The sequence below is a fragment of the Pangasianodon hypophthalmus genome, chromosome 28, assembly GCF_027358585.1.
Source record: "Pangasianodon hypophthalmus isolate fPanHyp1 chromosome 28, fPanHyp1.pri, whole genome shotgun sequence".
Lineage (NCBI taxonomy): Eukaryota > Metazoa > Chordata > Actinopteri > Siluriformes > Pangasiidae > Pangasianodon > Pangasianodon hypophthalmus.
Genome location: NC_069737.1, coordinates 3,011,089 through 3,023,616, shown reverse-complemented (window position 1 = coordinate 3,023,616; position 12,528 = coordinate 3,011,089). Strand labels below are relative to the sequence as shown.

Below are 12,528 nucleotides of genomic sequence, written 5' to 3'. Positions count from 1 at the left end.
GTTTAGTGTAAGATAATGCTAGCTAAATCAACTCTTTAGACTTGGCGACATCTTGTCATGAATTTTACATTTCCAAAAGTAAAACTGAATATCTTTGTTAGTTGTAGTAGCTGCTTCATTCTCACATCACAGTGAAACAAGTGAAATCGACTCCCCAAGCTTCGGAGTCGACTCATATTTCTCAACGCCTGTGTCGTTGAATCGACTGATTTTGGAATCGACTCACAGCCCTATCTTTCTCACAAGGCTTTTCAGACGTGACTACAAAATGGCGGACATTTAAAATAGTGCACTAGATAGTGAATGGGGTGTGGTTTCGGACATAGCCGCGGCTCGCGCTCTATTAAGCGTTCTAGTGTCCTAACGAGAGCGCGTAGGTGCTGCGTAGACTCCTCCCAAACTGCGGCTAGCTAGGCGCCCTAGTGAGTGCATGAGCCTGTGAATTGGAACACAGCCATAAATAGGGTTTACAAGATGGCGGCCGTTGTGTTGGAGTGATAATAGCGAAAAACGACACTCGGGTAGTTTTTGTATTAAAAAAAAAAGCGTACATGTTGGATAACGTTAAGCACTTAGTTGTGTTTTTTAGCGCTTTTAAGTGGTCCTGTGTACCTGGTAGGCATTTGTAGTTAGCCAGTAACATGTGGTTATTAAGTGTGAAGTGTGAAAGTAGGGGTTGAGGAAAAAGAGACACATTTCGGGGAGGATTTTTGGGGGGTTTGTGATTCAGAAATAAAGCATGTCGGATACGCGGCGGCGTGTGAAGGTCTACACGCTGAACGAGGAGCGACAATGGGACGACCAGGGAACCGGACACGTTTCATCCGCCTATGTGGATCGGTTAAACGGCATAGCGCTGCTGGTGCGGGCCGAGGCGGACGGTAAGCCTCCGAGAGCTGGCCTATGCTAAGCTAGGCTAGGCTAAGCTAAGTTGATCCTCGAGTCAGGAAACTGTGCTAGCTTCATCACCAGAGTTATTCCTCTTACTGTTTTGAATCGCAGTTAATATTAATAAACAACCAGAAAACGGAATTGAAATTTAAAAAATGATAGTGAATAGCTAATATTCTTCAAAACAAGCATTTTACAAGCAACACGTAGCATGCTAGCTAAGCTAAGCTAACTGTTATACGCCAGGACCTGATTATAATTATATATTACATCTGGACAGCTTTGTTACTTTACCAAGAAACTGCTATAAATAAAATAAAACACTAAAGAATTGTACATAAAGCTTCAACATGCTTGTTTACTCCTGCAGTTAAATGTTAAATTAATCTTTAATGTAGCTAATATAAATATTTACATTAATTCAGATTTAATCATTTTTAGTGCCAAACTCAGTTTATTAGACTTTATTAAGTTCTGTGTGTGATTTAAGTTCCTTTTTGTGCATGAAAGTGTAAATTTATCAATTAAAATTACTAAAAAAAAGTGTGATATTCAGTTGTGAGTGTGTGTGTGTGTGTGTGAGAGAGAGAGAGAGAGAGAGAGAGAGAAAAAAAAGTCAAATAGTTATTCATGGTGAAACTTTATTTGCATTTATAACTTTTGTTTTTTTTTTCTAAAGTATTTTTTACAAAGTGTAAAGAATCTTATTTTGTAAAGTTCTGAGATATAATGAGCCGTGTGATGGGATTGTGCTTCTGTGAGGTGAAATAAAGGAGAGAAATTCAACAAAAATGTTTGTCTATTATGAGCGAAAAAAAAAAAAAAAAAAAAAACTCAGTTCAACACTAAATTGTAAATAATTTTTTATTTTTCTAACTCTTATTTTATACGGCTTTTAGCTTATCTAAGACTCTGACTATCGTTACACAAATGTATTGGAGTTTACAAATACATGATTTATAGGAATTTCTGTTATTTTTTTATCCCGTTCAGACTACTTCACAATTTCCATATGATGCTTTTTATTGTTTTTGTTTTAAAATGTAAAAAGAAATCCCACAGATCTTACACTCTGATCCTGTAACGCACCATAACCGAGTTATTTTAATCGTAAACGCAGGCTGTCGTGAGTTGACGATGATTAATTACGAAATTAAAAGTTACATATATAATGAACTAGAAGTGCGTTGTGCTTCAGTAAACGTCTCTTACAAATATTATTACTAATGAAACTTTTATTTATCAGCCGTCTTTTCTGACTGAAAACTAAACTAACCTGAGAAACATGTGGTTTAATTTTAGGTTCCTTCTTGCACTTTTTAGCTTTAAATCTGAATAAAGTTGCTGTTCATCTCAAGTTTGTAATTCTAACCGTTCTTTCTTCTGTTCGTCTTCCTCAGGCTCGCTCTTACTGGAGTCCAAAATCAACCCGAACACTGCGTATCAGAAACAGCAAGTGAGTCGCTCCGCTCGTGTCTGGAGTTCACTCGTATATTTTCTGCTTGGGTTTTGCGTGTTTAGTTTGTTCTCATATTTCTGATTCGTGCTCTTTCTCTGATTTTTTTTTTTTTTTTTTTTTTTTTTTTTTTTTTTTTTTATACTTTAGGACACACTTATTGTTTGGTCCGAGGCGGAAAATTATGACCTGGCTCTGAGTTTCCAGGAAAAGGCCGGCTGCGATGAGATCTGGGAGAAGATCTGTCAGGTAAAAGGTTTCACAGCTTCACAGCTTCACCGCTGCCGTGTCAAAGATCAGCAAAAATTAGTCTGTGAAACGGAAATCAGCATTTTTGCGAAGTTTTACGATGTGATAGACGATACAGTACATTGCGATATGTAACTGCCGGCTAAACAGTGGTGTTGCTTTCTCCTTCTTCTTCTTCTTCTTCTTCTTTCTTTCTTTCTTTCTTTATTTATTTATTTAGTAAATGTGGAAAAAATCAGTTTAATGAAGCTTTAATGCTGACAAAACTCAACACTATCTATCTCTAAAATCCACTGCTTCCAATCAGAGTTTATAAAAAGTTATAAAAAGAAGATATTTCAATAAGCATGATATCTCAGTATCGTAATTTATCACGATATCGATATTATATCGTAATATTGCCCAGCGCTGCGTACAGGAATCATCACTGAACACTCCACATGTTCTCCTGACGTTCTCCGGCTCTGCGCTACACATTGTTACTATAACGACCGCCGAACACATCAGATCTGCTCACTCAAACATGGACACATTGCAAAAAAAAATGTTTTTTTTCACTGTTCAGGTTCAGGGCAAGGATCCGTCTGTAGAGATCACGCAGGATCCCATCGACGAGTCGGAGGAGGAGCGCTTTGAGGAGATTCCTGAGACGAGCCACGCGGTGGAGCTTCCCGCCTGCGAGCTCCCGCGCCTGGAGGAGATCGCCGACCTGGTGACCTCTGTCCTGTCCTCCCCGATCCGCAGGGAGAAGCTGGCGCTGGCGCTGGTGAGCGACGGCTACATGCAGAGGCTGCTGCAGCTCTTCAGGACGTGCGAGGAGCTGGGCGAGCACGAAGGTCTGCGCCACCTCTACGAGATCGTACGCGGAGCGCTGTTCCTCAACAAAGCGGCGCTGTTCGAGGTCATGTTCTCGGACGAGTGCATCATGGACGTGGTGGGCTGCCTGGAGTACGACCCGGCGCTCGTCCAGCCCAGGAGGCACCGCGACTTCCTCACCAACACGGCTCGCTTCAAGGAGGTGATCCCCATCACAGACTCGGAGCTCAGGCAGAAGATCCACCAGACCTACCGCGTGCAGTACATCCAGGACATCATCCTGCCCACACCCTCCGTCTTCGAGGAGAACTTCCTCTCCACGCTCACATCCTTCATCTTCTTCAACAAGGTGGAGATCGTCAGCATGCTGCAGGTGAGCCGTCTCACTCGCGCGAGGCGTCGACCACGGGGTTTTTCCCTTATTTATTTATTTACTTACTTACTTACTTATTTTTGTTTGTTTGTTTCGGAGGTTCAATGAAGTTCACATTTTATATTATTCAAAAAACTCGATTTTTTTCCCCCCGTTAGTGCGATGTTTTATTAGTGTATTTTTTATTATTATTATTATTTTATTAGAATATTAGTGTACATTATCATTATGGTAGAATTTTTTTTTAAAGTGCCAACATATTGTGAATAACGTGGTTTTTAAAGTCAATTTTATAATAAATAACAGACATAAAATCACACAATCTCACAAAAATAATAAAGTCACAGAGACATCACTTCTGATGACGATATTTTATCTGTAAAGATTAAAATGGAGGCAAAATGAAATGTTTGGCAGAAAATACAGGCAGTAGCTGTTATTTATATTATCTGTATATTAGGAAAAATGTTATGAAAAAGTTCATAGAAAGTCTTGAAGGTTATTTTATTCACTGGAAATGGAAAGAAAGCTAAGAAAAAAAAATGATTAAAAAAAACTCCAGATATTTTCACTATTGGAAATTCTTATGAACAAAATCAAACTGTTCATATTTCTATTTCTGTCTGTATTTCTGAGTGCTCTCGACCTCTCAAGCAGTCATCTGTAACTTCCTGTTTTGCTGGGGTGAAACAGGAAGTTTCGGTCGAGGCGACAAGGCGGCCAAATTCCCTCACTCATTCTGTTTTTTTTTTTTTTTTTTTTTTTTTTAAATGATGCTGGACTTACGTACGCATTCGTTATGCGAAATATTATTATCGTGAACTCTTCAGAATGTTTTCCCATCCTGATAAAATCCGTCCCGTTTGGAAATTAGCGTTTATTAAGCATCAGGTTTGAATGGAAGTAAAAGATTTGAATGATAGTTTGGAAAAACATGGTGGAAAATACGAACGCGTGTCAATTGTAATAATTTCCGATGACGTTTGATGAGGTTTAGATAATTATCATGACTGAAAAATAAACATCAGAACAGACCTAGTGACCAGTTACGGCATAATTTGCTTTATTGTGTTATGCGGTATGTATTTATGATCTAAGATCATTGTTTTTTTTTTTTTGTTTGTTTGTTTTTTTTTTTTTTTTTTTTTGGTTGTTGTTGTTTTTGTTTTTCCCGTGATCGCTAGGAGGACGAGAAATTCCTGACCGAGGTGTTTGCTCAGCTCACAGATGAAGCCACGGAAGACGGGAAAAGGAGAGAGCTGGTAGGATTACGTTCATTTCCACTGAAACACACTCTGTCTGTGATCTCTGGTGTAACTGAAGAGTGTGTGTGTGTGTGTGTGTGTGTGTGTGTGTGTGTGTGTCTTCAGGTCAACTTCTTCAAAGAGTTCTGCGCTTTTTCACAAACGCTTCAACCGCAGAACAGAGACGCTTTTTTCAAGACGTTGGCGAATCTAGGAATTTTACCTGCGCTGGAAATTATTATGGTGAGTTGCTGATCACTCAGCGGTTGCTAGGCGCGAAGGGGGCGGAGTCTAAACATGGACATATTATTGGTTAATGTAATATTTCTGCTGCGAGTGCATTTGATTTATTTGACTTATTTATTTATTTATTTATTTAAAAGGGGATGGACGACCTGCAGGTGAGAGCCGCAGCCACGGATATCTTCTCCTACCTGGTCGAGTTCAGTCCATCCATGGTGCGAGAGTTTGTGATGCAGGAACCACAGCAGGCCGAAGACGACGTGAGTGCAAACGTGAAACGGCGCTTATAACGATTACGTATACGAATAGATATAGACGACAGATAATTAGGTTTTTCACAAACCAGTCACGTGACACGTCGAGCGGACGGGCGAGAAAAACAAACCTGGACGGTAACGTGCTGGTGAAAATAGCTTCTACAGTGAAGATAAACAACCTCACCATCACCAGAGCTGTACAGATCTTCGCTTCTGATGATGATGAATCTAATCTACAGCGTGAACTAGGCTAGTTAGCCGATACTAGCTAGGACTGGTGTTGAGTGTTGCTATGGTTACACTTGGTGCGTCACGTCGGCTGCTTTTCTTTCCAAAGTGTGAAAGCACCTTTAGTCTAGATAAAAACACAATAGCCGTATTACAACTGTATTAAAACTGGTTAAAATATAACCGGGTCTAAACTATGAGACAGAAAGTGATTTTTAAAAAATATATAAATAAAATAATATATATAAAAATAAAAAATTCAGCTGTAACAGAGTGCTGGGAGTGTTCAGCAGATCAGGAAGATACAAACAGCTTCATCTTTTTTGTTGTTGTCTGAAAGTTCAGCAAGCACAGCTGTTTTACTTCCGTGTGTGTGTGTGTGTGTGTGTGTGTGTGTGTGTGTGTGTTCAGGATGTTCTGCTGATAAACCTGGTGATAAAGCAGATGATCTGCGACTCGGACCCTGAGCTGGGCGGAGCCGTGCAGCTCATGGGGCTCCTCCGTACCCTCATCGACCCCGAGAACATGCTGGCTCCCACCAACGTCAGTTCCTCTCTCACCTCTCGTCTCCATGGAGACCAATATTTACCCATAATTCTGCACATGATTTTGTAAAATAAGGCCGATTTCCTGTTTTGTACCTTGTAGAAAACGGAGAAGACGGAGTTCCTCAGCTTTTTCTACAAGTACTGCATGCATGTTCTCACCGCGCCGCTGCTGGCCAACACGGCAGAGGAGAGAAAAGGTGAGCGCTGCCAGGGTCTGTCCGTGTTTTTTTATCTGTAATGTGTTTGTATTGTACTAAAATACCATTTACTTTCTTTGATTTTTAGTAATGTTCATTACTGAATGCAAATACTTGGCATAAAAATGTAAAAACTGAAATAAATACCAGCATTTTCACTGCAAATAGAGTTTTTCAGACTTAAGCTTTATCATCTTGCAAAGTTTTACTGTCCTTTTTAATCATTTAAACTAAATGATTAAAAAGGACAGTAAAACTTTGCAAGATGATAAAGCTTAAGTCTGAAATGTGTATTTATTAGTCTGTGTTCACTTTAATGACATATGAAGTCACAATTAGGAATGAAAAGCACGTTAATGCTGCCACATTGTGGTGGAAGATAGACTGATAAAAATAAAACTCTGATAAACATTTACGAACCAGTAGAGTTTTTCGAAATTCGCATTTCTACACTATACAGTTTCTATCGTTTTATACGATATTAAGAGCCTTGGGTACTTTGCCTGGTTTGTGGAAAAACACAAAACTTTTTTTTTTTATTTTATAAAGTTATTCTCTTTTCATTTCTGTTAATTATTTTAATGTCTTAAAATTTAAAAATGCCTGTAATGCCCTAGAATTTGATTCAAGCAGCTTATAGATCAGACTTTAGTCCGAAAGTCTTTTCAGTCATTTTTAAACCGCAATTTTATATTTATACATAACGTAAACTTTAAGGAAACTTATCTCCTTTTAATGTTTGCGTTTTATTCCCCTTTTATTGCTTTATGATATCTAAATGAAATGAAGCGTATTTTTGTCTCATACAGTTATTAAAAGTGATCATTTTCACATCAGAACAAAATATTCAGTCTTAAAGGAGTAAACATTATCCAGTAGATATGGATTTATAAAAATCGAGATGTATTGGTAATAAATTTCTTTCCTCTTGTTAAACAGATTTACCAGAAGGATCTACGAAAGTAAAGCCCGTTTGTCCAGGTAAACACAGCACGTTATATCACCATGGCGAACTCGTTGCTTTCTATAGTTTTGCTTTAAATTCGTCCTCTTTTCCACTGCAGATAATTTCCAGACGGCTCAGCTTCTCGCGCTGATCCTGGAGCTGCTAACGTTCTGCGTGGAGCACCACACGTACCACATAAAGAACTACATCATGAATAAGGACCTGCTGCGGAGAGTGCTGGTGCTCATGAACTCCAAACACACCTTCCTCGCCCTCTGTGAGTCCCAGCTAAATGACACAATCGGGGTGAATATTCATATGTTATAGGGCATGTTGTAACCTGTTCTGCTGTACTTGTGTGCTTGTGAAGGTGCCTTGCGTTTCATGAGGAGAATAATAGGACTGAAGGATGAGTATTATAACCGCTACATCATTAAAGGGAACCTGTTTGAGCCCGTCATCAACGCTCTGCTGGACAACGGGACGAGATATAATCTCCTCAACTCGGCCATCATCGAGCTCTTTGAGTTCATCAGAGTGGTGAGAACTTGCCTTTTTTTTTTGAAAACGCAGCGTCCTAAAATGAACAGGTTAATGATTTTCTTTCTTTTTTTTTTTTTTTTTTTTTTAAATTTACATTCTCAGGAGGATATAAAGTCGCTCATCGCTCACATCGTCGACAATTTCTACAAAGCACTAGAGTCCATTGAATACGTTCAGACGTTCAAAGGCCTGAAGGGTCGCTACGAGCAGGAGAAGAACAGACAGAGCCGAGGACTCAGCAGGTCAGATTGGTTTATAGAAATATTTTTCTGTGTAAGATACATTTTCTGTGTTTATGCTCATTTCCACTTGCTGTAAAATCTTCAGAATCGCAGCATTAATTTACTAAACGACGAGAAACATTACCGTAATTCCTGGAGTAACACGCCTGCCATAAATACCCTAATAAAAGTGCGTATTAAAATTTACGCTTGTTTAAGTCACAGCGCCTGCGCAAATCCCTGCTAAATCTGAAATTTTCACAGATATCGCCGTGATGCCCGGTCTGTCGAGGACGACGAAGAGATTTGGTTCAACGAAGAAGAAGACGAAGACGAGACGGACGCAGGGGTCGAGAAGAGAGTTGAGGAAGACTTTCCGGAAAGCTACGGAAAGTTTATGGGGGCCAAAAAAGGTATTCCAGATATTGATATTCCCACTGTGTGTGGAATTCTGACAGATTTTTTGAAAAAGTGCTCTACGTCACGCGCTTCTCTCGTCCCGTTACAGTTAAAGAAAGCGAGGACAAAGAGAACCTCCCGAAGCGGACGCAGTCCGGCGGCTTTAAGTTCACCTTCTCGCATTCTGCAGCCGCCGCCAACGGAAACAACGACAAACCGGCGCCGTCCGCGTCCCCCGCCAGTCCGAACGGCTCCTCGGCCAAGGGGGCGACAGTGACCTCTACACCAGTGGTCAAGGTGGGCGTGACTCTCCTGCTGCTCTGTACAGTCAGTGTGTAATAAATTCATTAAACCAACCAGGTTTATGGGAATAATCAAGATTTTACACGCAGGGATTCCTTTAACTGAAAAAAAAAAAAAAAAATCACAGACTCCTTCATTACAGATTTATTTTACAAGCAATCTATTCACATTATTTAAAAGTGTGCAGTTACATTTTGCTTATTTATTGGAGTTTTGTTTCATTTAATTTAATTTAAATTTCTGCTCATAGAAGCATTTTTTTTTTTTTTTTTGTAAAACAGAATTTTATTTTCTGTTCTTCAACTAAATCTACAGTAAAACTACCAATAACCAAATTTTAAATAGGACTATAACTAATATCTATTTTTCTCCCAAAGGTGTTAAAATTTATGCTAATTCTTGCTGCAGCGTTTTAATCCCTTCAAGCTGAAGAAAAGGGGGTTTTTTTTGTTTGTTTACTTTTAACTTTTAAAATGTAATTTGATTCAACTTACCACCATAGAGCTAGTTGTTAAGTTGTCATTACAGTCAATTCAGCATTTATTTATAGGCACAATAACCTTGATAATAGTTGGTTGTGATGTCCAACACTAATAAAATAAAATTAACTAATTAAAATTAACTAAAATAAAATAAAATTAACCCCTAACTATGCTACACGGACCCCTGGGGAACCCCGACCCCAAGAACCGTGGCTGTAGAAGATATAAAAAGATGATCAAGTCAAACAAACACCAGTTTAACTGTTGTCCTAAACCGCATCGAGCCATCATCTGATTTAGCCTAGCATTTATTATTTTTGACCCGTCGCTATGACGATTATGGGAGACACCTGAAACCTAATCCTCGAAAAATGCCAGTTTACTGAAGGTTTACTTTTTTTTTTTTAAATTGCGCTGACTATTTCTAGATCAACGTTACCCTGTAAATTCGCCAGCTGTGTTCTTGTGAATAGAAAGTGAAAGGGTGAGGGTTTTTCTTTTCTTTTCCCTGCGTCTGTAAAGAGGTTGTTGAATAATAAATAAAAACCGTGCGTCACCGTTTAGTATTTATCCAGTATGTGTCATACGTTTTTAAACTGGATTGCGCTCATTTGTGTTCTATTTAGGCAGAGAAAGAATTATTTATATGTTCGATTAAAAGTGTAAAAAATCGTGTGTATATTTCGCCTGGAGCTGACCCAAAATACGCTAAGGTTTTTTTTTTTTTTTTAAATATTGTGTGTGTGAAGTGTAAGAAGTAACCACAGTGAGATGGAGATGAGATTCATTTGTTTCCTTCTCAGCTAAGCAGAAAACCTTTTTGGGTTTTTTTTTTGGTTTTCTCCAAACATTTTTTTACATTTCTAAAATAAATTAGTTATGCAAATTCAGAATTTGTATAAAACTAAGTGGACTGAAACGGCTGTAGCTACAACTTGCTCTCGCTGTCAACAACTTTCACCTCAGGATTACTGTTTGGATTTTCATATTATTTACATATTCAAATCCAGGAAATCCAATTTCGTACTGAAAAGCCTGGTTAAACGCATCAACACTGGCTCTCTGTAAGGGAAAGGGCTCTGAAAAATCGCAGTTTTTGTCAGAAGATTTAAACGATACAAACGCTAAGCGTATCACTGCGGCTGTGTTCACTCTGTAGAAGTATAACATTATAGTCTCTAATATATGAATATATTTAAACATGTAATTAAAGTTTTCCTAATACTGAAAGTATTTTCGGCTCGCGGTGTATGCAGATGAAAAAATGGAGCTGTTTGGTTATAATCTCTTGTATTTTTGCTGCTGTTGCTGATCAGGCGGGACTGGTCGGTCTCGTGGACTACCCCGACGACGAAGACGAGGAAGGAGAAGACGACGAGGACGAGGAGGACGATCTGGCTCCACGAAAGCGTCCCCGTCTGGGCTCGTAAAAACGCGTCAACAATCCCACGGTGCCGAAGAGTCCCAGATTTAGGGGAGCTTGAGGATTAGGACACGACTCGAACTCTCCTGCTTCAGCACAACCATCAGACACGAGCACCAGAGCAGCCGAGCCACGCCGAGGTCACGCGATCCCTCTCCGTTTTCTTTCCTTTTCCTCGTGATCCGGACGTGCCGAGCTGTACGAGCGGGAATGCCGAACTTCATCACAGCTGGAGCTTTTTTTCACCAGAGAGCCGTTCAGCCTAGCAGGACTAGCTACTTAGAAATAGAAGACTGATTGGCTGAGCCTACTGATCTGGTCGGGTTGAGGGAACAAGATTAAATAAGTGTGGGGAGGGGGGGAAAGACCAAAATAAAAAAAAATTAAGCTCAGAAAGGGTCTGAGGAGCAGGACTTGGATGTTGTCTGTGTCCTTGACTTGAAACTAGAACCTCACGTTCATGAATTTATTACCAGTAGTTGTACAGCAGTACTATTTTCCCCCCTTTTTAATTGTTGACTTCTTCAGTGGTGTTTTTTTTAAAGATTAAAATGCCAGTGTATAATGTTCTCCTCCTCTATTGGCACGCATTAACGCGGGGCGATCGTTTACCCTTTTTTAATCAAATTTGTTTTATTCGTTGGAGAAAACTTCAGTTGAAGAAGTTGTGATGCTGATTTTAATAACGTATATTAAACATGTATTAAACTGCAGTAAAGTCCTTTTGCAGATGAACGGAACATGTCCGAGCGTGTCTGTGTTACGTCTGTTCAGTGAACGAAGACTTCTCGGAGGAGTGCAGGCTCAGCTCCTCAGCGATGGATTTGTGATCAGATGCAATGTATCACCAGCACACAGTGTTTTTTTTCTTTTCTTTTTTCTTTTTAAAAAAAAAAAAAACAAAAACAAACAAGCCATATAAGGCAGTTCCTGACACTGTTTCAGTTTCTTAGTTTGCAATTAAACGAGAATTTGCAGATAAATTTCACCGGGCAGCTGGAAAGGTCATCCAAGCATCTCAGTTTGACCAGGAAGCCAGTGACGTAGAACAACTGACATACCTTCTAGGTTGAGTATTGAAGGCTTTGGTTTTGTTTTTCTCCATGGATTTTTGTTGATTACCATAACCTCCACAAAAATTGTATACATTTCATATGTGATGATTTTGGATTAAATTGGCCTTAAAACAAGTGGACTAGTTTAATCAAGATTTCTTATTATGTACCTTAGAGGTGCACGTTGTAAAGTGTTTCTAAATCTCTAATGATCATAGAAGGATAAAGAAACCTAAGAAGAATTCTGATAATGAAATGGAATACATATGGTGAATTTCATCATTTCAGGTATCTGTTAAGATCATTTCAGGCCCAGAAATAAACTTCGCCTACCAAACAGTCCCTGAAGCAGAGATGGAGAAAGATTGTCTGTTTTTGTTGGTCTACATTTGGGCTAAAGGAGACTGTGTGTAAACGAAACTATCCATTTTCCCCACAGCTTCATGCTTGAATTGGAAGCTGAGCCTACCACCTGAATAAAAGTATTTCTATATCATTACACGGCTCCAAATAATTAATGGATACAAGCAGCACGCAGGAGATAAGATGGGCAATGCCAGAAAACATTATATATAATATAGTACAGTATACATTATATACATTATAGCATGGGATAATATAGCGTATGGTAAAGTACAGTATTAGGCATTATAT

The 12,528-nt window shown here is 39.1% G+C and overlaps 1 protein-coding gene across 1 annotated transcript; it reads left to right on the top strand.

Moving 5' to 3' along the window:
* The first annotated feature begins 352 nt into the window (after positions 1 to 352).
* Positions 353 to 12,370, top strand: LOC113545768 (serine/threonine-protein phosphatase 4 regulatory subunit 3). The gene is made up of 16 exons (XM_026945347.3): positions 353 to 881; positions 2,292 to 2,347; positions 2,498 to 2,596; positions 3,162 to 3,785; positions 4,970 to 5,047; positions 5,156 to 5,272; positions 5,413 to 5,532; positions 6,169 to 6,300; positions 6,406 to 6,502; positions 7,442 to 7,483; positions 7,567 to 7,725; positions 7,819 to 7,988; positions 8,094 to 8,233; positions 8,477 to 8,625; positions 8,721 to 8,908; positions 10,713 to 12,370. Exons 1-16 carry the CDS (start codon positions 740 to 742, stop codon positions 10,824 to 10,826), a joined length of 2,427 nt encoding a protein of 808 aa, XP_026801148.1. The 5' UTR covers positions 353 to 739; the 3' UTR covers positions 10,827 to 12,370.
* The last annotated feature ends 158 nt before the right edge of the window (positions 12,371 to 12,528 follow it).

Excerpts from the sequence above, each read along its gene's own strand:
- LOC113545768 (XM_026945347.3), top strand. The coding sequence starts at position 740 with ATGTCGGATACGCGGCGGCGTGTGAAGGTCTACACGCTGAACGAGGAG. Across the intron at positions 2,597-3,161 it reads TCTGGGAGAAGATCTGTCAG|GTTCAGGGCAAGGATCCGTC; the intron begins GTAAAAGGTTTC and ends TTCACTGTTCAG. Across the intron at positions 3,786-4,969 it reads AGATCGTCAGCATGCTGCAG|GAGGACGAGAAATTCCTGAC; the intron begins GTGAGCCGTCTC and ends CGTGATCGCTAG.